General features: G+C 45.2%; 1 protein-coding gene across 1 annotated transcript in view; it reads left to right on the top strand.

Annotated features, from left to right (window-relative positions):
• PDIA4 (protein disulfide isomerase family A member 4) overlaps positions 1 to 26703 on the top strand; it is a 255470-nt gene that overhangs the window by 51250 nt on the left and 177517 nt on the right. The window contains 1 exon segment of the mRNA XM_044065584.1: positions 1330 to 1535. Coding sequence (XP_043921519.1) covers positions 1330 to 1535 — 206 coding nt within the window.

The following is a 26703-nucleotide window of genomic DNA, read 5'->3' as shown; positions in this document are numbered from 1 at the left end:
CTGTTTGTTTCTTTCGCTAAACCATCCTTGGGTAGGCCTATTACGAAAGTTACCTTGGCCAGATGGATATCCCAATGCATCCGGCATGCTTATTTAGCCTCTGGCCAGCCTGAACCCTTGGGGGTCCATGCCCATTCTACCAGGTCTATGGCTACTTTTGCAGCATTCTGGTCGAGAGTTCCTCTAGACGACATCTGCTCAGCAGCTACGTGGTCCTCTTCTCATACTTTCATTTCTCATTATAAATTGGATCTGATATCCAGGAGTTATGGCTCCGCAGTGCTCTGGAATGACCTTCCTTGAGATCCACCCAAGGATTTAGGTAGCTGGGGACTCTGTCCCGCAGGTTGCTGATCAAATGAAGTTAACTACTTCAGATAAAGAAGTTATGTACTCACCTTAACGTTCCATCTGAGTAGGTAACTTCATTTGTCTGCAACCGACCCCCTTCCTTCCCCCTAACCTGGTTATTCCATCACGCAGGGTTTCACCTGGTCTTGCATTTGGTTAGGGTTTCTCTGTCGAGGGTGGTACTCTGTTTCTTGGTTGGCAAACTCGATCTGAGGACTGGAGGGAGGTGGCAGAGCATTATGGGTAAGGGGGAGGAGCTGAGAGCTCGGATCTTTTAGCTTGGAAAGCTGCCGGCTCGGATCCGAGGACGGATCCGATACCCACAGGTTGCAGACAAATGAAGTTACCTACTCAGATGGAACGTTATGGTGAGTACATAACTTCTTTTATTTGCCTTGACATCACACATTTATGGGGAAGGTATGAGGCTATGTGAGATGCTTTTGTCAGACTGGTAAAAAGAAAACTATCAATATTTGCATTTCAGCAGGGGTTTTTTTAACCTTTTAACTTTTTTGAGCAAGGAGGCCTTTAAGCAGAAACACCAGCATTTCTGTTACTGCTCTATTTTCCTTACTTGAAGAATTTACCAGGAGCAGCATTGATCTGTTGATGCTTCACAGTGAGGTTTTCAATGATTACTGAAGATTTATTGCACTTCTCACTCTACCAAGGATTTCATTCTATATTGCTAACTTAACAGTAATTGTCAGGAGGGACAGTTTGCTGTTCACTTATTCTGTGAACCAGGCAGAGTCTGCAGCTTTGATTTATTTTACCGTAGAGAGTAAAAAAAATGTACCAAGTTTCTGTTTATTCTATTTCTTTACTACTGTATGCTAGCTTACATGTTAGAGTAACTATGTATGGAAAAAAATCCTAGCATGTGACTCGCACCAAATAAAGCACTGATTTTACGCTTTGCATTAATGCCCATCTCATGAACCTGCCTTGAGCTTTGCCTTTATTCCTGCCTAGGTGTGGACACTGCAAGAGGCTGGCTCCTGAATATGAGAAAGCTGCACAAGATCTTGCCAAACGAACGCCACCTATCCCTTTGGCAAAAGTGGATGCTACTGCTGAAACAGACCTTGCCACTCGGTTTGAAGTCACTGGCTATCCAACACTCAAGATTTTTCGCAAAGGCAAAGTTTTTGAATACAATGGGCCAAGAGAAAAGTTTGGTGAGTGAAGTGTTAAGACTTTAATATGTCAACATGTTGAGCAGAAACGTGAATCTGGGCCACTTCCACTGGCTTTGCACATATCTGTTTATTAATTCTGTGCAGATGTTCTTCATGTTTCACTGTTGCAGTCATCACACTTGGGTTATCCTGCCAGGGGTAGCCCTCAGTCGGCCCGAATACCAGAGGCTTAGTATTTCTGCGTTGGTTGCTGTCGCTCCAGGACTGATGTCAGGTAGTCAGTGGTATAAAATCAGGCAGCCAACACCATTACATCAGTCTTTCTTGCTGAGGAGCCCAAAGCAGAAGCAGTTCGCACGAGTACCGGTCAGCCGCTACCTGAGTTTTCGTTTCCGAATTGAAGTTGAAGTCTTCTAAAGCTAAGTACCCTGTTGGGGATCCTTTTTTCTTGCTCTAACCAATGTCAGAAAAAGTTAACAATTGTCTCACCTGTGGAAAACAAATACCACACAGAGACTTCCATTCTTACTGCGTCACCTGTTTAGGCCCAGATCAGGATGCCCCTCGCTGTCGCTTTTGTGCTTTGTTCAACACCAGAGCTATACGTCGTCAGGCCCTTATTGTAGTTAGATATTTTCGCTGTCAGTCCTTGAATTCCAATATGGCTTTGGTAAGCCATCTGACTACCGATCTTCCGAAAAAATGTAAGGATAAAGACGGACCGCACAGGTTCAAAACTGCCGACGACGCTTCCGTTAAGCTAGTGGTCAGTTCTCCGGTCTTCAGTGAGGCACTTTTGCAGCCCCTGATGCCCGCTTCTGTGGATTCTCAGGCCGCTACTGATGCCCTTTCGGAGTCTGGTATGCCGCAAGACTCTTCTTCGACTAAGGATCCTGCGGATGTCTCTACCTTGGATGGGTCCCTAGCCACTAAGCAGACACCGGCTTCCGAGGAAGTTCTTTGCACTACCGATACTCTACACAAACCGATGACTTCTTTCGCGTCTTCAGTTCTTTCTAAAACTACAGAGTTTCTAAGGCCCAGGGTACGAACCATACCCAAAAAAACGATGACCCAAGCTCAGGCACCTGCTTCCATGCCTCAATCTCAAATGCTTAAATTGGCAGAAGACCTTATTATGCTTATTAGGGGAAGCCAGGCTACCCCTTCCAAAAGAAAAAGAGACTTGTCCCCAGTAGTTTTATCTGAACAGGAGTCCGATGACACTGATGCTTCTGAATATGAAGCTGTTACAGCACCTGACCTTTTTAAAGGACTTACTGACCTCCCTGGGGTATATTATCAACGAAAATAAATCCAAACTAGTCCCCACACAAAAAATTGTGTTCCTGGGAACAAGCCTGGACACAGCATCCCAGATGGCATTCCTTACTCCAGAAAAACAAGCCTACCTGACAGGCTACTACTCTCAACTAGCCACCAGAACCCAGTTATCTGCAAGGAAAATCCTGCAAGCTCTTGGGTTCATGGACTCCTGCATTCTACTCATTCCATATGCCAGACTGCATATGAGGAAACTACAATGATACCTAAAAAGCCTTTGGTGTCAACACTCTCAAGACCTGGAAACTCTTATACCAATGATACCCTAAGGAAAGATTTTCTATTTTTTTGGTGGGCAGCAGCAGCATGCAACCACAACAAGGGACTTCCCTTCTCGTAACCCCATGCCACCCAGACCCTCGCCACAGACTCATCAGACTATGCCTGGGATGCACACATGGATGGCAGGTGCATTCAGGGCCATTGGAGCCCAAATCAAATACATCTGCACATCAACCAAAAAGAGATACTAGCTATTCAGCACACCCTGAAAGCTTTCAGACCCCTACTCTCCCTGGGGCCTCTGCTGATTAAAAGAGAACACCACAGTGATGTGGTATATCAACAAACAGGGAGGGACTCGCTCTTTTCTCTGCAGGCTCACCATGACCCTTTGGCAGATGGCCTCAGCCATGCAGATACACCTGCTAGCACAATTCTTGCCAGGCTCTCTAAACTCTCTGGCAGGCAACTTAAGCAGAAACCTGCTAAACCCACACAAGTGGCAGCTAGACCACAGAATCTGGGGCACCACTAAGGTGGACCTCTTTGCCTCCCACTCCAATCAGCTCAGCAAATTCTGCACCAGGGAACCTCACAGCAAGGCCTGGAAAGTGGATGCTCTATCCTTCCAATGAGTAAACCTCTCGGTCTATGCATTTCCCCCTCTACCACTCATTTCATGGGTACTGCTCAAAATAAAGGAGGAAAAACCAAGGGCAATCCTGATTGCCCCAGACTGGCCACGCCAGCACTGGTACCCACTGCTGTGTAGCCTGTCACCCCTACTACCATGGCACCTACCTCAGATCCTAACACTCCTGACCCAAAAGAATGGAGAATTCATGCAGCCCCAATTGCAGACCCTCAACCTGGCATATTCCCTGACCTCTCCTTAAGCTGCCAGCCTGAGCAGACAAGTCCTAGATGTTATACATGAGGCCAGACACCCCAGCACTAGAAAATCCTTTGCTGACAAATGGAAAATATTTTGCACCTGGATCCAGGCTAAGGGAGCCAAAACAGCACAGCCCTCCCTACTTCTCATCCTGGATTACCTAGCAGACCTACTACACAGGGTTCTGTCCTTCTCTTCTATTAAAATTCATGCCTTTGCCATGTTTGCTCATTAAAGCACAGAGCCACCTCTCTTCTCGCACTCTTTCATCAAACAGATCCTAAGAGGGGCTAACAAATTAAGGCCACCCAGAAGAGCTCCTGGGACCTTAACTTTGTGTTGGAAAAGCTCACCCTAACCCCCTTTGAACCTGCAGCTTCAGCAGAGTTAAAATTCCTCTCTTGGAAACCAGCCTTGCTTCTGGCCATCACTTCAGCTAGAAGAGCATCAGAGCTACAAGCACTCATGGCTGTAGAGCCCTTCATTTTCCATGCTGACAGGGTCTCTCTCAGGTCTAACCCATCCTTCATGTCTAAAGTGGTGTCCAGTGTGGCTCTCAACCAATCCTTTATTTGCCCACTTTTTTCCCTAACCCACAAAACAAGGGGGAAAGGGTTCTTGACTCTAGATGTGCACAGACAGCTCAAATTCTATCTGGATAGGACTAAATCTTTTAGAAAAAACTGACCAATTGCTAGTCAGCCTCGAAGCAGGGGCAGAGGGCAAGGCCATATCCAAACAATCTCCAAATGGATAGCACACTGCATCCATTTCTGCTATAAACAGCATGGGAAACTGCCCCCAAAGGGGGTGAGGATGCATTCCACCAGGGCAAACTCCACCTCTACAGCTTTTCTCAGAGGCATCCCCACCAGGGGCATCCTGAAGGCTGCAACATGGACGTCTGTTCATACCTTCAGCAAGCATTACCACCTGCTTATCTTCTCCAAATCCAGGGCAGGTTTTGCCACCGCAGTCCTGCAGGGCATCCTAGCCCCAGCCCCCAGTCTTCTTGAGTGCCTCCACCCTTTTCTTCAACTTTCAACCCAAGTGTGATGACTGCAACAGTGAAACACAAAGAACATAGTACAGTTGTGTACACTTACCATAAATGTAGATGTTCAAGTGTATTCACTGTTGCAGTCCTGGTTTTCCATCGTCTCTCTCTCTCTCTCTCTCTCTCTCTTTTCCTCCCTCCCTCTCTCTCTTTTCCTCCCTCCTCTCTCTCTTCCCCCCTCTCTTTTCCTCCCTCCCTTTCTCTCTCTCTTCCCTCCCTCTCTCTCTTCCCTCTCTCTCTCTTCCCTCTCTCTCTCTTCCCTCCTCTCTCTCTCTTCCCTCTCTCTCTCTTCCCTCTCTCTCTCTCTTCCCTCTTCCCTCTCTCTCTCTCTCTTCCCCTCTCTTCTCTCTCTCTCTTCCTCCCTCTCTCTCTCTCTCTCTCTTCCCCTCCCTCTCTCTCTCTCTCTCTCTTCCCTCTCTCTCTCTCTCTTCCCCTCTCTCTCTTCCTCTCTCTCTCTCTCTTCCCCTCTCTCTCTCTCTTCCCCTCTCTCTCTCTCTTCCCCTCCCTCTCTCTCTCTTCCCCTCCCTCTCTCTCTCTCTTCCCCTCCCTCTCTCTCTCTTCCCTCCCTCTCTCTCTCTCTCTTCCCTCCTCTCACTCTCTCTCTCTCTCTCTCCTCTCTCTCTCTCTCTTCCCTCCCTCTCTCTCTCTCTCTTCCCCTCTCTCTTCCTCTCTCTCTCTCTTTCCCTCCCTCTCTCTCTCTCTCTCTCTCTCTCTCTCTTCCTCCCTCTCTCTCTCTTTCCCTCCCTCTCTCTCTCTCTTTCCCTCCCTCTCTCTCTCTCTTCCCCTCCCTCTCTCTCTCTCTTCCCCTCCCTCTCTCTCTCTCTTTCTCTTCCCCTCCCTCTCTCTCTTTCTCTTCCCCTCCCTCTCTCTCTCTTTCTCTCTTCCCTCTCTCTCTCTCTCTCTCTCTCATTCTCTTCCCCCCTCTCTCTCTCTTTCTCTTCCCCCCTCTCTCTCTCTCTCTCTCTCTCTCTTGCCTCCTCTCTCTCTCTCTCTCTTGCCTCCTCTCTCTCTCTCTCTTCCCTCCTCTCGCTTTCTCTCTCTCTCTCTCTCTTTCTCTCCCCTCCTCTCTCTCTTTCTCTCCCCTCCCTCTCTCTTTCTCTCTCTCTCTTTCTCTTCCCTCCTCCCTCTCTTTCTCTCTTCCCTCTCTCTCTCTCTCTCTCTCTCTCTCTCTCTCTCTCTCTCTCTCTCTCTCTCTCTCTCTCTTCCCCTCTCTCTCTGTCTCTCTCTCTCTTTCTCTTCCCCTCCCTCTCTCTCTTCCTCTCTCCTTACATGAAATATTTGGTATTTACTTTCTACTGGTGGTGTTCTTCCACCATAACCTAGCTCCCTATTTGGGGGCTCCTGACACTTTGGGCAAGAAAAACTGATGTAATGGCGTCTGCTGCCTGATTTTATACCACTAACAATCTGATGTCAGTCCTGCAGCAACAGCAACCGACGCAGAAAAACTAAGTCTCTGTTATTCGGGCTGACTGAGGGCTACCCCTGGCAGGATAACCCAAGTGTGATGATTGCAACAGTGAATACACTCAAACATCTGCATTTATGGTAAGTGTACAACTGTACTTTCTTACACCTAGCAATCATGGTATAACCTACTTCACTTCTACTCTTTAATTCGTTCTTTCTGTCTAAACCTCACTTTAGTTTCTGTATAGCCTCAGTCCATCACCGTCTGAGGAAGTTGTACAGAGAGCAGATTTGCACACTGCTGTCATGTAATTTGACTGGGTTTTGCAGATTACAAGTCTAGTTGCACTGAAAAGCAGAAAGGTTGAAGTAATGCAGAGGAAAGTATGTTCTGCTGGGCCTTGTAACATGATTTATTGATGAGCAAAATTTGATTTGAAAGTTGCTCATTTTTTAGATTGTAGAATTTGATTGTCCTCTTGATGTAGAGTTTTTTTTTTTCCATTTTTCAACCTGTATCACCATAGTATATACATTTGTAAACCTCTTTAAAGTGACACAGGTATAAATACATTAATAGAGAAGCAAGCAAACCGTAGTATCATTTCGATTTTTACTTTTATACAGTAAATATGTTTTGTCAACAGTTTTCGTTCACTCCAGCATTACACAAATTGCTCAATTCCTGCCTTCACTGTTCTACCTGAACATTATTTTTCATGTTTTGATACCCATTTTATTTCTGTAATTAACTCTTTTCTGAAGATTCCACCTCCAGTTCTTTTGTGTCCTTTGTGATATTCATTACTGCTGTTGGCTTAATTATTTTTTTATGGCAGCCAATAGTATTAAACCTAGTAAGTCTTTACTGTGTCTAGGCAGTTCAGAACCTGTATTCCAGATCAAAAGAATAATGTTCTTAGTTACAGCCATTTGCTTCTGCAAACATTTCAGGCAAAGTACTTTCTAGGGAAGTTTTAAAATGGACCAGCTTGCTACATTACCCCCTCAAACAAAAATGTCCCCAGTTACTTTTGTCGTCTTCATTGCATCTTCAGCATTTGCTACATACATGTGGAAAAAATCTTTGAAGTGTGCTTGGGGTATAAAAATACCTTTGCAAATACTTCCATGCAAAAATCATACACCTTAATCATGTGGATGTCCACCCATTGGTCTTTTGTAAATTTCCTTTCCATGCTTTTTTCAAGTCTGTTATAGTTGATGTGCAGTATCATATGTGACCTATCAGTTAACCTTTTTTAATGGCAGGTTTGTTCTAGACCCATCCAAAAACCCTTATCTAACTGCTCTTTCGCATGGCAGTCTTATGTGCACTGCAGACTTCTGCTTTCCCTCAACCCACCCTATAATCTTTCCCTGTCTAGTTATTTGCTGCTAATACTTTTGGTTCTTTTGCCAATACCATTATATATAAAATTGGTAATCCTTGTAACACTATAGTAACTTCTGTATAGGTCAGCTTATTAAGCATCCCCCAGTCCGTAATACATTTGATTTTTTTTTTCTCATTTGCCCCATATAAAATTAGTTTGCAGAGTTGTGCATCATCCCCACCCACCTTCCTAGCTAACTTACCCTCCGTAATCCCTTCACCATTTTCCTATGCCTTTAGTTTATAAATCCTGCCTTTTCTTCATTTTACACCTTTCCATTCATGTAATATTCTGTCTCATGCATACTCCCCTCCTCTCTTTTTATATGAGAATGGTAGGAACAGTTAACACTTCCAAGTACTCATTTTAAGGAAACCATGTAACACGCAAGTGATGTAGGTCAAAACTTAGTTTGCCAGCAGGAGTGATGTCAGTTAGCCAGCTGCCATGTTTGTTTTGCAAACTTCACATCAGGTGAGCCACTGCTGTCACCAGTCTGTCCCGTACCCTCAGAGGCTATGTTTTTAAGTATGTTATGTTAGCATGCTCCTCTAATATTCCTGGCTAGTTTCTCATGCCTTCGATCAAATGTTTTCTGTTCTATTATCTTGTCTTACTTCTACCAAATGAAAATACCACAATGGTTTTTAGTTGTATATCTAATGAGTTTCATATTACTGTCTGTAACAAGGCTTAAGAAATGTAATGATGTAATGTGATCCTATCTCGCCTACAATTCTCTACAGATGGGTTCGGAGACGATCCTCTGCTCCGATTCGGCCGCTGTACAATAGAACGCAGTCTCTTATTGGCTGAGTTACCTCGTATCCCAGGATGCACCACTACTGCTTCCCCAGATCTCGTTTTCCGCTTCTGAAGCATAGACGTGGTCTCGGACTTGGCTGAGCTAAGTGCCTCTTAGTGAAATTATTTTCTGTCTAGTTTTGTGCTAAAACTTACCCAAAAGCTGTTTTAACAGCTACTTGTTGTTGTGTGACTGTGTATTTAAAGTTTTTTGTGGTAAAATTGTATTTTTTGTGGTAAGTGATCCTGTTTAAGTTAGAGGGGCCTTGCCCTATCCTAGGCGTTTTAGTTGAGTCTAGGCTGTCGTTTGTGTAGTTTTTGAAGTCGTTTGTGCAGTTTTTGAAGTTTAGTGTGTCTGAAGTAGATAGCCATGTCGAAGGAACATAGACCATCAGGTTTTAAAAAATGTTCCAAATGTAATTATAAAATATCCATTACAGACGACCATTCGTTGTGTGTCTACTGTTTGGGCCCGAAGCACCTCCAGGAATCCTAAAGCGTTTGCCACGCTTTTTCCTCTCGCGTCCTCCAAGAGAGGAAAAATAAGTTGATTTTGAAAGGGCTTATTACCCCTTCCTTTGAGGAAGCCCTATCTTCTTCTTCCCCTTCGAGGAAGAAAAAATCTTCGGCTCTGACCAGCCCGTCTGATCCGGCAGCTAAAAAGTCACGGCAGGCTTCTCCGTCAGCTCCACGGACTTCGGAGCCGAGGGCGGAACGGTCTGCCTCGATGTCTCCAGCCTCGACTCCTCTGGCTCCCGAGTCGAGAGCTCGGGTGTCGAGAGGCAAGTCATCTCCATTGGCTCCACTGCCTTCGGAGCCGATGAGGGTTGCCCGCTCAGACTCTTCCTTCGGTGCCGAAGTCCCCATCGGCTCCAAGGGAAATTGCAGTGGTAGTGGAATCTCCCTCAGCGCTGATACTTCTCGAACCCATACGGAGGTCGGTCCCCCAGTCTTTCAGAGCCGGCGGAGAAGTCGACTCTGACCCGGTCGGTCTCTTCTCTGTCATCGAGGATGTCTGATTCGGATTTAGACAGGGTGCTTCAAAGGCTTTTTCAGTCTCCGGTCTTTGCAAAATTGATCTCGGCTCCAGCCCAGTCGGCTCCGGAGCCGATTTCCCATCCTGCTATCTCGGTTCCTCCTCCAACAGCTTCGGCGCCGTTGGAGTCAGTGTTGGTGGAGCCGGTGGAGGTTGTCTGGTCGGTTCCGACCCTAACTCCAACCCCGCCCTTCGGGTCGGGGTTCGGTACGCGGATCTCCTCTGTCGGCCCTGGGGGGACGCTTCGGGACCAATCCTTTCGGTTCCGAGCCTCCCTCTCGGTGCGTCTGCTGTGGGAGTTCCGACTGCTGTTGTGGCCTTGGGGGTTGAACCATCCCAGGACTCTGGGGGTCCCGCCTTCAAGGCCATGAGAAGTGCCTTGGCCAAATCCTCTCTGGCCACTTCTACCATCTCACCACCACCTTCCCTTGGCACGGAGACTGGCTCCTTTGCAATCCCCCTGTCTCACGACAGCGGAGCCCTTGGGCCTGAGGTTACCCCCATTGGCGGTTCCCTTCTTCGTGGAGGTTCCTCCGAAACGCTTTCGGAGGAACCTCCGAGGAAGAAACAGTGCAAGAGGAAGCACGTCGACTCCCCTGATGAGTCTCTCACCTCGGATACCAACCTCGATGATGCGGAAGGGTCCCCCAAGTCGTCCACGGATGATGTATCCTTTGCGGACATCTTGGAGATCCTTAAGCAACGAGGTGACTGGCAGTCCAGACCCCCTTCTGCTGAGGAGTCGGTTTTCCTCAAGGCCTTTGGGGCTCAGCCCTCAGTCTCCTGGGTGTCTCCGCCATTTGATGAGCTTCTGGATTTGATCTCTCGAAGGGCGTGGGAACACCCGGACTCTGTTGAACCGGTGCCAGCTCGCCCCAATAAATTCCTTTCGGCTCCCCCTGATAAGGACTTTCTTTCGAAAGGTGTGGCTGTAGATGCCTTGGTGGTGGCATCTGCCCCTCAGCAAGATGTAGCAGAGGCTTCAACGTCCGTCCATCCTCCTAATAAGGAGTCTAGGAGCATGGATCGGTACGGGAAGCGTACCCTTTCTTCAGCGACCTTTACATTAAGGTCTCTGAACTACTTGACACATTTCACGAGACTGCAGAGGGATCTGGTCAAGGAGCTTTCGGATACCCTCTCCGGTAACTTACCTGAGCAGCTGGCCCAGACGGTTAACTCCCAGTTGGCTACCCTGTCCTCGATATCCAACTCGTCCTTGAGGCTCATTTCGTATGCAGCCGAAGGAGCGAGCAGAGCGGCGGGAACAGGTGTTGCTCTACGGAGACAAGCCTGGCTACGCCTGTGTCACTTTGTGGAGGTCTTTAAGTCTTCCTTTGCCGACGCCCCCTTTGATGGGTCCTTTCTGTTTGGACCCAAGGTAAAGGACACTTTGACTCGCTGCGAACAGGAGGGTAAGACTTTAACTGCCGTAGGGGCCTGGTTTTCCACTCCCTTCAGACCTTATCCCAAGGCTCGAAGAGGAGGGAAAATGTGGTTCCGTAAGTCTCAAAAGCCTTACTCGTCGCAGCAGAGCGATTCCCCTTCTAGAGGCAGAGGAGGGGGAAATTTTTCAGGGAGACTCCGTCCCAGAGGCGGCGGAGGCCCCCGCAACACTGGAGACCGCGAGTACTTTCGTGGCTCCTCCTCCTTCCAGCATCCCTGAAGGAGTACCCGACTGTGCAGCTCCGGAGCCAGTCAGGGGTCGTTTTTCGAGGCACCTAAAGGCCTGGGAAAATATCACTCAGGACCAATGGGTGCTCCGAATCATCGCCGGAGGTTACACCATTCCCTTGTCTCACCCCCCCCCCCCACCATCCCAAAGGATCCCGGACCCGCCACCCAGTCAACGGGATCTTGCAGCCAGCGAAATATCGAAGCTGCTTCAAAAAGGAGTCATCCAACCTGTCCCCGCAGATCAGGCCGGATCAGAGACTTAACTCCAGGTTCTTTTTGGTACCAAAAAAGACCGGGGACTTGAGGCCCATTTTGGATCTCAGCAAGTTAAACCGATTAGTGAAAAAGTCCAAATTCCGGATGGTCACCTTGCAATCCATTCTCCTGCTTTTGGAGAAAGGTGTTTGGATGTGCTCCATAGATCTCAAAGACGCCTATTATCACATTCTGATAGGTCAGGCGTCGAGGAGACACTTGCGCTTCAGCCTAGGAGACAGTCATTTCCAGTTCCGTGCACTGCCCTTTGGTCTCACCACAGCCCCCAGGGTGTTCACCAAATGTTTGGCGGTGGTGACTGCTCACCTGAGAAGTCTAGGATTCCAGGTGTTTCCCTACCTAGACGACTGGCTCCTAACTGCCACCTCCAGGCATCTACTCTTGAAAACTCTAGCAGCCACTATCTCTCTAGGCAACTCCTTAGGGATCACCTTCAATTGGACAAAATCCGTATTGCTGCCATCTCAGCGTATTCTGTTTATTGGTGCAGAAATAGACTCAAGGCAGATGCGAGTCTATCTTCCTGCGGAAAGGATAGCAACGCTGCAGTCTCAGGTTCGGGCATTACTCCTCAGACGTCGCGCTCCAGCGAGAATGGTCCTGCAGCTGTTGGGTTCCATGTCGGCCACCATTCTTCTAGTCCCCTTGGCAAGGTTGCATATGAGGATACTCCAGTGGCTCCTATCAGTCCAGTGGTCTTATCAAGACCTTCCCCTCAGTCACCACATATTGATCACAGAGACGTGCAAACAGGATCTTCGTTGGTGGCTTCTTTCCTCCAACCTGAATCTAGGGCGACCCTTGTTCCCCATTCCTCGGCCACGTTGACTACGTACGCCTCCCAGACTGGGTGGGGGGGACATTATCTGGACAGGTCAGTTCAAGACACGTGGCACACCGACGAGTCTTCTCCACATCAATATCCTGGAAATGAGGGCGGTGCTTTTAACGTTGCAAGCACTGCACGATCACCTCCCCCAGGGTACGATTGCCATTCAGTCCGACAACATGTCGGTAGTCTGGTACTTAAACAAGCAAGGAGGGACCAGGTCTTACCCCCTTTGCAGAGAGGCCATGAAGGTATGGGATTGGGCGATTGCTACCAAACGTTTCCTAGTGGCAACACACATTCCGGGGAAATCCAACGTGATAGCTGACAGACTGAGCAGAACTATTCTCTCCCCTCACGAGTGGTCCTTGAACGACAGAGTGGTAATGCAGATTTTCACGAGATGGGGAGCTCCTTGTTGCAATCTTTTCACAACTCCCCTCAACGCAAAATGCCAGCAGTTCTTCTCTCTCACCCCAGTTCTGGGGGAGATCCCCAAGGATGCTCTAGTCCAAGCTTGGCCCCCCGGTCTGCTATACGCTTTTCCACCGGTTCCCCTTCTCCCCAAGGTGATTCAGAAGGCGATTCGCTTGGAAAGCAAAATGATTCTAATCGCCCCATACTGGCCTCGTCAAGTCTGGTTCCCCTTTCTTCACAAATATGCATTGGAGGGTCCTTGGTTCCTGGACCAAGTTCCGGACCTCTTGACGCATTAGTCAGGACAGCTCCATCAGTCCCTCCATTCATTGAAGTTAGCAGCTTGGCTACTCCTCTTCTGACCATAGTTAGGAGCCATTCTTTCGACCCTGAAGTCATGCATATTTTGTCATCCGGCCCACAAGACTTCTACTAAAAAGATGTATAACAATAAATGGAAGAGGTTTGCTATTTGGGCCCATCTCCGAGGATTAGACCCTATGACAGCCTCGGTGTCAGAGGTTCTGAAGTTTTTAGCTTCCCTGTTCAACCAAGGTTGTTCAGTGTCTACCATCAAAGTTCAATTGACTGCTATTTCCAATTTTCACGAGAGCGTAGAACCACCTTTAATGAGCAACAAGTTGTGCAAAGCTTTTATTAAAGGAGCTTGGCTTCTACGGCCCCCTATATCTCATCCTGCACCACCGTGGGACCTTAACGTGGTGCTAGGTGCATTAACCTCATCTCCCTTTGAGCCGGCAGCAACCTGTGACTTAAAATTTCTTTCTTGGAAGACTGCTCTTCTAGTTGCTATTACATCAGCCAGGCGAGTTTCAGAACCTCAAGCCCTGTGTGTCAAACCACCATACCTGGTATTTCACAAGGATAGAGTATCTCTTAGACCAAACCCATCGTTTATACCAAAGGTTTGTTCTAACTTTTGTTTGCAACAATCACTGGAATTACCGTTTATTTTCCCTAAGTATTCAAACAGAGCTGAGTATACCTTTCACAGCTTAGACGTGCACAGACAATTACGTTTCTATTTGGATAGGACACACCAAGCACGAAAATCAGATCAACTGTTTGTGTCCTTTTCAGATAGTAAATTGGGCAAAGCCGTCACGAAAGTCACTATTGCCAAGTGGATCAGAGACTGTATCAGTCATATTTATTTCATTTCAAATAAGGAGCTTATAGTTCCAGTGAAAGCTCATTCTACCAGGGCTATGGCCACTTCGGCAGCCTTTCATTTCAAGCTCTCTATTAGTGACATTTGTGCGGCTGCTTCGTGGTCTTCTCTACACACCTTTATTTCTCACTACAAATTGAATGTGGCATCTAGGGGTCGAGCTTCCTTCGGTTCCACGGTTCTCAGGAGCGTTTTCCAGTGAGCCACCCAGGAATTAGGTGCTAGGGATGCTGTCCCATCTGTAGAGAATGTAGGCGAGATAGGATCACATTACATCTTTTAGTTATGTACTTACCATAACTTTAGATGTATGGGATCCATCTCGCCTACATTCCTAATAACCCACCCTCCTTCCCCCTGCCTCGTAGGCCAGAAGAGACCGGACGATCCGAATTCAACTTCTTCCTCTCTTGAAACACCTGGCAATGTTATAACAACAGTCTATGTGTGTGTGCATCTGTGCGGACAAACAAGATCTGGGGAAGCAGTAGTGGTGCATCCTGGGATACGAGGTAACTCAGCCAATAAGAGACTGCGTTCTATTGTATAGCGGCCGAGTCGGAGCCGAGGATCAGCTCCGAACCCATCTGTAGAGAATGTAGGCGAGATGGATCCCATACACCTAAAGTTATGGTAAGTACATAACTAAAAGTTTCCTGTTTTACATTTCTGCATTCACCTTTTTGTAAATTGTGATTGTTGGCAACTGTCATACTTTTTGTATATTGTTTGTAAATCTAAAAGTTTTTATAATCTTTTTGTACTATTATTATGGAGCTTATCTCCCTGGGTCTCTGCTGAAAATGGGCTACTTGCCAGCCGGACTCTACCTGGTTAATAAATGTAAAATAAATAAATGTGCACCGTGGTGGTTTAACGGTGTAAGGCATTTGTCTCTTGGCTCTAGGGTTTGAGATTCTGCCCTGACTTCTGATCACTGTATGGACATTACATTGCATTCCCTTGTTTGCTTTTTGAGGGGGTTTCCTCAGGTACTACCTTTCAGAAATGTGCTTGTTAATTTAAGTGTGTGTGTGTGTGTGTGTGTGTGTGTGTGTGTGTGTGTGTGTGTGTGTGTGTGTGTGTGTGTGTGTGTATATATATATATATATATATGTGTGTGTGTATATATATATATATATATATATATATATATAATGTGTGTGTGTGTGCATGCATGTGAATAAATATGAAACAAAGGGTGAAAATGTCACACAGGCAAACCATTCAGTAAAAACTGTGAAGAACCCAGCCAAGTTAGAGTTTTCACCATGCAATATCCTTTTTTAGAACATTTCTAAGGAATAGATCAGGCTTATCGTCAGGCTCTGGGCTCTGTGCTTCTAAAGTGTATCCAAACAATCCACTTATACTATACTGATGAAGTCATTAACAGGGCCAAAACAAGCATGTCTGCAGGTAGTGGGGTTTGGATTTATTGACCTGAATGTACCAATAAAGACTTAAATAGTAAACTGAAAAAGTGTCTGACATTCAGATGCCGTGTAGATAAAACCTTATACATCCTTAAGGTGCTGTTTGCATGTATCCCATGCTCCTTCACTACAGGAGGATGTAAAATCAGAGGAAGGTCATCCACCTATCGCTAATTCCCATGGATAAAGAATTCTGCTGCAATAATGACCCAACTCAAACTTCTGTGTTGAGTATACTGTCATATCTTGTTTCTTTGTAACAAACTGATTCCTAGGCAGCAGTATGAAATTTTTCTTAGTCCAAAGGACTGCTCCTAATCATTGTATGCGAATTGCTGTATTTGCTGTTTTGTATGTAAAAGACTGCATCTCCAAAATGGTTCAACGTTTTTATGTAATTTTCTTGGACTAGTAGTATCTCAGGCATCTATAAACTGCCATTAGATTGTGCTGCTACCATGAAAGGCAAAGGAGCAGCTGCAGCTTGAATTTTAAAGAATAAAAGTTAAATGTTTGTTATTGGTATGCTGCAGCATAAAAAAATATGACTTTTATATGGAAACACAAACATTTTTTAGGCCTGAAATCACACACATGTATTTGTTTTTGAAAGATTTAGGATGGTTTACTTTTAATTGAACTCGAAAGCTACACATTTTCAACTGACTAGTAAATTTTGCAGCTTCTTGGCTAATAAAGGCCATTACAACCTGAATTTCACCCCAGCTTCAAATGACAATACTTTCCTACTGCCTTTTTTAAGAAAATGTCAGGGTAAGACCCCTGAGGTAGTCCCATTTTGGTTGCTTTTTGCACAGTGTAATTGTCTTAAGGGAAAGTGTACAATAGAATCTCAGTTATGGGTGCTTCTGTCAAAACAAGTAAAATATGTGCATTTCATATAACGTATAAATTGATTTCATAAAGCTGCACTACTTATATGAATTAAATATGTTCTGGATTTCGGTCTGAAAAAAATGCAAACTATACATAACTGTTACAAGACAAATGGCTAATATACCATCTGATATGATGCAAGTCTTATTCATTCCTTACTGTTAGGACTTCGGTTCCATCCTCTGAACCGACACGGCTATTACCAAGCTCGTGCCAGCCAAAAACTCTCAGCTATGACCTACCCACAATGCCCATCTCAGTCTCTTCAGATCTCATTTGCCATGTTCCTCGTCAGACATGCTTAGCCTTCTCTCAGCTAAGTGTTAGCTTTTTGTGGTATTTTTCTCGATCTAGTGTGTTGTAAGACAGTTTTTTCTTGTCCCTCCAGTCTTTTTTTTTTTTTTTTTATCTCTACTGTATTCTTTCCTGATTAAGCCCTACCCACTATCTCTGGTAGTTCTTCGTACCATTGTAGGTACTACTCCGTCTCTCCCTGCCTTAGTAGGCCCTCTCTTAACTTTGGTATTTCTTAGTACCATTGTTGGGACTCTTTCCTTTTATTACAGATAAAAGGAGAAAGTGCTTTCTCCTAGTTATTTAGTTTTGTTGTGTGGTTCGTGTGGTTATACTCTGTACTATGGCCAAACTTGGTTTCAAACAATGTGATAAGTGTGGGCGTAAGTTGCCCAATTCTGATGGTCACGTCCGGTGTGTTTACTGTTTGGGAGTTGACCACCTCAGTGTTTCTTGCGACATTTGCTCTAGCTTCAGCAACCTACGTTGGCTGAACACAAGAACAAACCTATCCTTAAGGGTATGTTAAAATCACACTTTGCGGTGGCTGTTTCTGGGACGGAGGTCTCGCCACCTCCTAAGTATAAAGACATTAAAAGACATAAGGAGAAACTGAGTCTTTCGGTTCCATCATCCCTGTCCTCCTCGGAACCGAGTAGACACCTGGCTTGTCCCGGCGCAGACAACTTCGGCATCAAGGTCCTTGTCTTCCCCCTCGGTGCCGCCTTTGATTTTGACTCGGACCCCTTGCACTGTACTGACCTCTGCGCCATCTTCCACGGTGCCGACCTTGTTTGTGACACAGGCCCCGACTACTGTGCCTGCATCGATACCTTCCCCGGCCATGGTGCCAATGTCTTACACGGCCCCTCTGGTAATGACTCCTTATGGCTCCTTTTTGGGACAGCAATTTAGTCCCTTTCTTGAGAGACCAGACTCCCCATCGGCAGCGTCCTTCAAGTCCACCAGGTGTCTTTCGGAACAGGATGTAGTGAGGGTTGTGGACCTGCTTCTGGCAGCTAGAGGATTAACCACCCGACCAGGTCTTCCCTCCCCTTTGGAGTGGAAGCTTTCATGGCGTATTCTCCTATCTATCCTCCTCCGACCTCCATTTGGGTTTTAGAGACTTCGGTACCGATGGCCATCCCCGGTACACTGTCTCTGCACCGACAGCGGAGGCTTCCCTGTCAGCACCAATTACTCTTGGTGCCATGGCTTCTTTGGACCTGGAGCACTCTCGGAGCAGTGATTGGGCTGTCGGCACCGTGGCACCTAGTTTTTCTGTGTTGCCGTCTGACCACGGCTCTCCCGGCAACTTCCATTCCTCTCGGAGCTCCTCATTTGGAGGTGGGTTCCTCGGGACAGGGGGTGACCCCAGTTCCGAGGTTGTCCTTCTCTGTTCTGGGTTCCCATCCCTCCTTTGGTGGGTCTAATTTCCAGGTGATGGAGAAGGTTCTTGCTTCAACAGGCTCGCAGTTGACACCACTGGCATCAGAACCAGAATCCCCCTCTAGCTTGCAGCTATCTCACCCTCCTACTCTGGAACCTCGAGCATGAGAGCCGCAAGGCTTGCCCACCAAGGGAACCCTCTCTCCGGAGTCCTCAGAAGATCCCACTGGGGTGTCACCCCAGAAGAAACTTTGCAAGAGGAAGCATCTTGATTCCCTTAAGGAATCCATCACTGAAGACACTGTTTGCGATGAGGGAGAAGGGTCCCCACAGTCTCCCCCGGAAGAAGTCTCATTTGGAGACATTCTTGAGATCCTCTAGCAGAGGGGAGACAGATTCCTCCAAAGAAGGGTTGGAGGGATTCCAGTGTTCTTGCAGGCTTTCCGCGCTCTACCATCTACTTCCTGGGTGACCCCACCTGCAGATGAGCTCATTCGACTTATTGTGCAGCATGCCTGGAAGGCCCCGGACAACATAGAACCCATCCCCTGGAGGCCAGATAAAATGTTATCCACCCCAGAAGACCAGCCCAATTGGTCCAAACAACTGATAGTTGATTCCATGGTCATGGTGGCGGCTGCCAAGAAGGAACTGGCGGCGGCCACCAAGAAGGAACTGGCGGAAGATAGTTCCACTCTTCATCCCCCGAGCAGGGAGTCTCGGGCTATGGACAGACTGGGGAAGTGGACCTACGCTTCAATGACCTTTGCCATTTGGTCAGTGAATTACTTGGGCACACTTTACTCGCCTCCAAAGAGACCCAATTTCTGAAATGTCTGTCTCTTTGGCAGAGGTACTGCCTGAGGAGGTGCATGATACTGTTGCCCGTCAGCTAGCTACCTTGGAATCCATCTCGAACTCCTTGATGCTCTTGGTTTCTCACACTACCGAGGGGGCAGCTCAATCAGCCACATCAGGCATAGACATGCTTTGATGCGGTTATGTGACTTCGCAGACCCTTTTAAATCTTCCTTTCTCAACGTGCCGGTTGATGAATCTTTTCTTTTTGGTCCCAAAGTAAGAGACACACTTTCACGTAGTGAGGACGGGAAAGACCTTGTCTGCTGTGGGCATAAGTTTTTCCACACCGCAGAGGTCCTACTCCAGGAATCAGAGGGGAGGAAAATTGTGGTTCAGGAAGTCCCAAGGATATTTTTGTGACACTTGTGATGAGCATTCCCCCCGAGGCAGAGGGGGCAACTCTTTTTTGGAAGACGCCTCTTTTGGTGCAGGGGGAGTCGGCATAACCAGGGCGCTAGATTCCTTCTCTGGCAGACCCTTCCAGTGCTCCTGAACAGCACCCCAATTGCTTTCCTCTGGAAGCATTTGGGGGTTAATTTTTCCCTGCACTTACAGACTTGGCAACTCATAACGGATGTGTGGGTGCAGAGGATAATATCCAGAGGCTATCGTATCCCTTTCGACCTCACCCCCAGACCTGTGAAACAAATCCCCAGTATCCCACCCAGTCAGAGGCAGGTCGCAGCCTTAGAAATCGAAAAGCTGCTAAGAAAGATTCATCCAACCAGTCCCAACAGACAAGAGAGGATCCGGCTTTTACTCTAGTTTATTTTTAGTGCCAAAAAAAGACAGGAGACTGGAGACCAATCCTGGATCTCAGTTTGCTAAACAAATTCATGAAACCTCAAATATTCCGGATGGTCACGGTACAGTCCATTCTCCTCTTTCTGGGGAAGGACAACTAGATGTACTCTATAGACCTCCAGGACGCGTATTACCACATAAAGATGGACAAACACTTGAGTTTTCTCTGCTTCTGGCTGGGAGCCAATCATTATCATTTGTGTACTGCCCTTTGGTGTCTCGACAGCCCCCAGAGTGTTCACCAAATGCATGGCAGTCGTAGTAGCTCATCTCCGACTACAAGGATTCCAGGTGTTTCCATATCTAGACAATTGTCTCCTTACCTCCATGTCCAGGATCTTCTCATTCTCAGTCTCTTACACTCAAGGCCTTGCTGTTCGCCTAGGTATCACAATCAACATGGACAAATTTCACATGTCTCCATCAAGAGCACTGGAATTCATTGGAGTGCTGTTCGACACAACGTCCTGTCAAGCTTCCCTCCCTCCTCACAGGCTTTCAAAAATAAGAAACCAGATCCAAGTCCTCCCTCAGACATTTTTACCTGCACACCTTGTACTACAACTATTGGGCTGCATGACGGCAATTATTACCTTGGTACCACTGACGAGGTTGCACATGAGACTATTGTATTGGCTCCTCTCATCACAATGGTCTCTCTCAACTCACCCACTCGACCACATGATGCTTACAAATCTTTGCAAGAAAGGAATGCTTTGGTGGATGAAACCAGAATCAAGTCTTTGTCGACCATTCTGTCTCTCCCAGCCCAGGGCCAAGGTGACCACGGACGCTTCCCTGTTAGGGTGGGAGGGTGCATTTCCAGGGAAAGACAGTCCAAGGCACCTGGTCCCCCATGGAGGCCAATTTGCACATAAATGTCCTAGAATTGAGGGCAGTTCTCTTAGTATTGCAAGCGTTCCACACATCCCTTCCTTCCGGGACCATTGCAGTTCAATCGGGCAACATGTCATTCATCTGGTATATCAACAAACAAGACAGAACTAGGTCTTATCCCCTGTGTCGGGAAGCCATGATAATTTGGCATTGGGCGATGGCTTCCAACCGCTTTCTCATAGCAATGCACATTCCCGGGAATTCTAATTGTATTGCGGACAATCTGAGCAGGAACATTCTGATGCCTCACGAATGGTCCCTCATTCCTGTAATAGCAGATCAGATCTTCCACCGTTGGGGCAGGCCTTGCTGCGACCTGTTTGCTTTTCCTCTAAACAACAAATGCAGAAGCTATCTTGCCCTGATTCCCCCCCCCTCAGGGGGAGTCACCGATGGATGCTCTGATGCACGATTGGCCCCCGGGTCTGCTGTATGCCTTTTCCCCCATTTCCCCTCATCCCGAAATTCCTCCAGAAAGCTCAAAGGTTGAGAAGGAAAGTGATCCGCATTGCCCCTTATTGGCCCCGTCAAGTCTGGTTCCCTTTCCTATATCCTCACCTGATTCACAGCCGTGGATCCTGGATCAATCCCAAGGTCTGCTGTCTCATCCTCTGGGACTGATTCATCCCAATCTCCACAGCCTGGTTTCTCCACTACTGATGATTGCCAGGCTACCTGATATTTCATCCCCTTTTCATGACCTTCTTCTGGCTTCGCACAAACCTTCCACCAGAATAATTTATTCTAGTAAGTGGACTAGGTTTTCTAGATGGACCAAAAAGCATAGCATAGATCCCCTTTCCATGCCTATTCAGGAGATCTTACAATATCCGTCTACCCTATTGCACGCAGGAGTTTCAGCATCGACAGTTGCATTGCATTTAGCAGCGATCGCAAATTTTTACAATGGAATTGACAATTCATCTATTATGTCACACCGACTGTGCAAGACCTTCATGAATGGAGTATTACATATTAAACCTCTGGTCAAGCCTCCTATAGAGCCATGGGACTTGACTTTGGTGCTTCAGTCGTTAAGTCCTCCCTTAGAGCCTTCTTACTCCTGTGATATAAAATTTTGTCTTGGAAAACTCTGCTTCTAGTAGCCCTTACCTCGGCAAGAAGAGTATCAGAGTTGCAGGCCTTGAGTGCCAAGAGGCCTTATCTGATTTTTCATAGGAAAAGAGTGTCCCTACGTACTGACCCCTCCTTTTTGCCCAAGATCATTTCTGGGTTTTCCATTAATCAATCTGTTGACCTTACCGGTTTTCTTTCTTCACCATTCAAATAGAGGGGTATACCTTCTGCATACCCTCGATGTTCATAGGCAACTTTGTTTCTAATGTGACAAAACTAAATCTTTCAGAAAAACGGATCAATTGTTTGTGGCTTTGCAGGACCCAGATTGGGTAAGCCCGTTTCCAATATGATTTTATCTTCTTGGCTCACGAATGCCATTACTTTCATCTGTCATCAGAACAGTGTCCCTACCTTCCAAAATAAAGGCTCACTCTACTAGATCGATAGCTACTTCAGTGGCTTTTCATTCCAGAGCCTCTATGGATGATATCTGCGCAGCAGACACTTGGGCAAGACCTCATACCTTTATCACTCATTACAAATTGGATTTGGCCTCCAGGGGACGAGCATCTTTTGGTTCTGTGGTGCTCAGGAATGTCCTTCCTTAGGGCCGCCCAGAATTCAAGTAGCTGGGGACTCTGTCCTAACAGTAGGGAATGAATAAAAATTAACGACATCAGATAAGGAAGTTGTCTTACCATAATGTTCCATCTGTGTTGTAGATTTTTATTCATTCATTACTTCCCACCCTCCTTCCCCCTGCCTGGACCTCCTGGTGGACTTAGGATTTCTTATTAGTTAGGTATCTGCTCACAGTCTCCTCCTATCGCTATTACTTCTATACTATAATGGCGGGCAGACTCTATCTGAAGAGACTATGAGAGGGGCATTGTGGGTGGTAGGTCTTAGCTGAGAGTTTTTGGCTGGAGCGAGCTTGGTAACAGCTGTGTCTGTTCCGAGGACGGAACCGAAGTCCTAACAGTAATGAATGAATAAAGATCTACAACACAGATGGAACATTATGGTAAGACATAACTTCTTTTTATCTCTGTAATCTTATGAAATGTGACAGCAAATGTTAACTGCAAAATGTAAGCTGGTGACTTCCAAGATTAAAAACACATGCACATCTTAAAGTTCATGCATTTGACTGTATACAAGTCTAAAGTGAGAGAGCATAAGTTCACTGACAAAAGCTTCCCTATTCAAATGAAATAAAATAGGACTTTTAGCATAATGACAGCTCAGTAAGAAGTATTCTAGGCTGCTGTTCTATTTGACATTTCCAGATGTTCAAAACAACGCACACGGTGGAAATGGAATACATTGCAGAATAGACTGTGGCAATGAACATCTCCACTGAACTGTTGGGTTATCAGACTACACAGAAGGAAATATCTCTGTCCACATGTCAAGTTTTTTAATGAAAGTTTCAGATGGCCACCAGACAAGTGCTAATCTACAAAAGTCACCCAGGATTTCTATTTTGCATTTGGCTACATCACTTTAGTTGCTCCAGTATTTTGACATGTTCTTTATGCCAGTTTCCAAATGAAAAAAAATCTGAAAAAAAAAATGTAGAACTTTTACTTCTGAGGTAAATAAAACTCATCAAAGGTATTCTAGGCAATTACTTTACTCAGTGTAATAAGCAGAAGTTCAACACGTCACCCACAATGGAGATGGTGTATAATGCAAAATAGCAGACTGGTGTAGTAAACACCTCTGCACTTAGTGGATTAACTGACTGTAAATAAAAGACCACATCTCTGTCCTGCTTTCAGATTACATTATGAAATGGTCATGCAGTGACGCTGTTCAGATACAGAAAACTCCTAAAATTGCCTTTCTAGCCTTTAAGTGTTTCGATGCAGCACTACTATGCATTTGGGTCTATATCAGAATATCGAAGTATTAAAACTTCGAATGTTCTGATATCGAACACTATTCAGCGAACACTAAGAATAGCAAAGCTGCAAAACAGCGAATTCTTTCCTTGGGAAAGAATTTGGTTGGCTGTTTCTGTGGCTTTGCTATTCTTAGCACTGTGGTGGAAAGTTACGGGTTGGGTTCAGGTAAGTGTGCGATTTGTTTGTACATTAGATTTAGAGGCGGGTTAAGTGGGTTAGGGTTAGGGCGCGGGTTAGGCGTGTGTGCGATAGTGACAGACTTTAGGGTTAGGGGCGGTTTAAGTGAGTTAGGGTTAGGGTGCAGTTAGGTGAGTGCACGATAGTGACGGACCTTAGGGTTTGGGTTAAGGTAAGTGGGTAGATAGTAGCGTATGTTTAGTGTAGCGTTAGATTTAGGAATTTAAGTGTATGTGTGTGGTTGCTGTTTGTTTGATGTGCTTGTGTTGCAAGTGTTTTGGAGCAGCAAATTTTTTCCATGGGAAAAAATTCGCTGTTCTGAATGTTTGATATTTTCATGTTTAGATGTTTTGGGGCCGATGAAATAGCTTTCGCTATTTTCATCTTTATATAACGTGATATAAAAGCATGCATTTCACTCCACCCTTTCATTTGCTGTAATGCATAGCATGTTATTTGTGGTAATTTGGAAATGGAAATAAGTATATAGTTCTGGTAAAATATGCAAGATTTTTTTTTTCTGATGAAGTGAAAGCTCAGTTGTATTCTGCATACTAAGAAGAAGTTCAAGATAGTAACAAAGTGTAATGGAAACTATTGGTGCGTGCCAGTGAACACATGGACCCAATGGATCAGCAGCCTACACAGAAGAGCATATCTCATCCCCTGTATAGAGTTAATTTTGAAATTTCCAGTCGGGCACACTACAGAATTCAGTTGCATAAGGCATCCAAGATTGCTAATCTGCCCTTGGAGATATCACAGCAGCTGTGTTTTGAATTTGACCATTCTGTTTTTGGTTGCTTCATCTAGTGGTATATTATGGCAATTTTCAAATGAAAAAAACAGTTTTCTGGAAAAATACACATTTTTTTTTACTTATTATGCAAACAAAGGAAAGTATTCTAGGCCATTGCTGTACTCTTGTATAAAGCAGAAGTCCAAAAACAGTTCCCACATTTAAAACGGAGTATAATGCAGAGTAGATTTCAGCAGAGAACTTCTGAACCAGTGGACTAGTTGCCTATAAAATAAAAAGCCATATTGTCAGTCCCTTTTTCAGATTTCATTATGAAACCTTCAGGGAGTCACCACACTGTGTTCATCTTCAAAAACGTCATAAGGTTACCATCCTGCTATTAGAGGTTTCACTGCAGCATGATGACAAATTTGATTATGCCACTTCACCTGCTTCAGTCTACAGCAGTTTTCTAATGTAAAAAAAAGCATTTCTGTCTGTTTTAATGATAAATCAGATGTTTATTATATGGGCATTTTTTGTGCAGCACAGTGAGAAGTTCAGAAATACCACAAGGGAAGCTCGAGTATAATGCAAAATATCAGTCTGGCAGTGAATCTCCTGAACCAATGGATCAGTTGTCTCTATTAAAACAGGCTGTACATAGAACACTACGCATATGTTGTTAATTTCAGATTTCATTATAAAACTGTCAGATTGTAATATATTATTTGACTATAAAAAGAAATTAACTTTATCCTTCCCTTAGGGGGCTGCAGTGCAGCATTGTGCTGAATTTGACCATGCCACTTTAATTGCTGCAATCTATGGAAGTTTCCAAATGAAGTGATATATTATACATTTTTTAAGTAAATAAACAAGTAGTTACTTGTGCTTAAATCATTTAAATGGAAGAAGGTATTCTAGGCCATTATTGTGTTAAACATGCTGAGCAGAAGTTCAAAGCAACACCCACAATGGAAACGGTCTAATACAAAATATCAGACTGGCAATGAATATAACTGAACCAGTAGAGCAACTACCCATAAATAAAACGCCATTGCTCAGGCTTCCTCTCAGATTTCTTATGAAACTTTCAGGTAGTCACTACATAGCATTCAGCTACAATTGCTGTCTACTCTTAGATGTTTCAGTGCAGCACTCTGCTAAATTTCACCATACTGCTTCAGCTGCTACAGTCTATGGCATATTGTGTTTGGCACTATGAAATTAAAATATATAATTTTTCCAGATGTTGAATGGACTCTGCACACTAAGCAGTAGTTCAACATAGCACCCCGACTGGGATTATTGAATTGTACAAAATATCATACTTTGTCAATAAACACCTCTGAATCAGTGGATCAACTGTCTCTAGGTAAAAAGGCCAGAAGTTGCTCCTCTTTTTAGGTTTCCTTGTGAATATTTCAGATAGCCACCCCACAGTATTCAGCTACAAAGTTCCTCAAAGATGGCTGTGCTACCCTTGGGGTTTCAGTGCATGTGTATGCTGATTTTAATTTTGATGCTTGAAAGTATGACCTTGTAGTCTTCCATGTTGCAACTAAAAAAAATACAATTTTTTTTCTTGTGAAGTAAAATAACTTTTGATATGATGACAACCCAGTAAAGTCCTTATCTTGTTTTATCCCGTCCATCCAATTTGGCTTGTGAGACATAGTCGCATCACAGATCCAATCCAGTATCTGTAGCTTGTATTCGAAACCACTCTCCTTCAAGCATCCATAATTATCTGCCCCTTACCCAGATCTCCTTTGCTGATTTCAAAGATGGACTTTGTCTAAAATGTTCTGCTAATTGTTGTATATCTTTAATGCTAACATTGTAATTTTTCCGTCTTTTTGCCTTTAATATATATTTTTGTTAACTCACTGTTAAAGCTTTTTTTTTTTTTATTGCATCTGTTTTAATATTTTAATGGTAATTCTTTGTTAGTGCTTTAAACCGTAGAGTGAGTTAATAGTTGCATATTGTGCTACAGTTTAGGTACCTCTATTTGATTTGGACAGTGATATGTTATTAAAGGCATCAAAAAGTGAGGTAAATGTGGCCACAGGATTCATAGGTTCATATGTGGTTACTTGGCTGTTGGCCAACGAACATTTTTAAGTCTAGACAGGTTTATCCTAAATTTACCAAAATATTG

Source organism: Protopterus annectens, chromosome 3.part0 (assembly GCF_019279795.1).
Source record: "Protopterus annectens isolate FY-2018-M chromosome 3.part0, PAN1.0, whole genome shotgun sequence".
NCBI classification, from domain to species: Eukaryota; Metazoa; Chordata; order Ceratodontiformes; family Protopteridae; genus Protopterus; species Protopterus annectens.
Note: the sequence above shows the minus strand (reverse complement) of the source record. Positions and strands in the feature narration are given on the sequence as shown.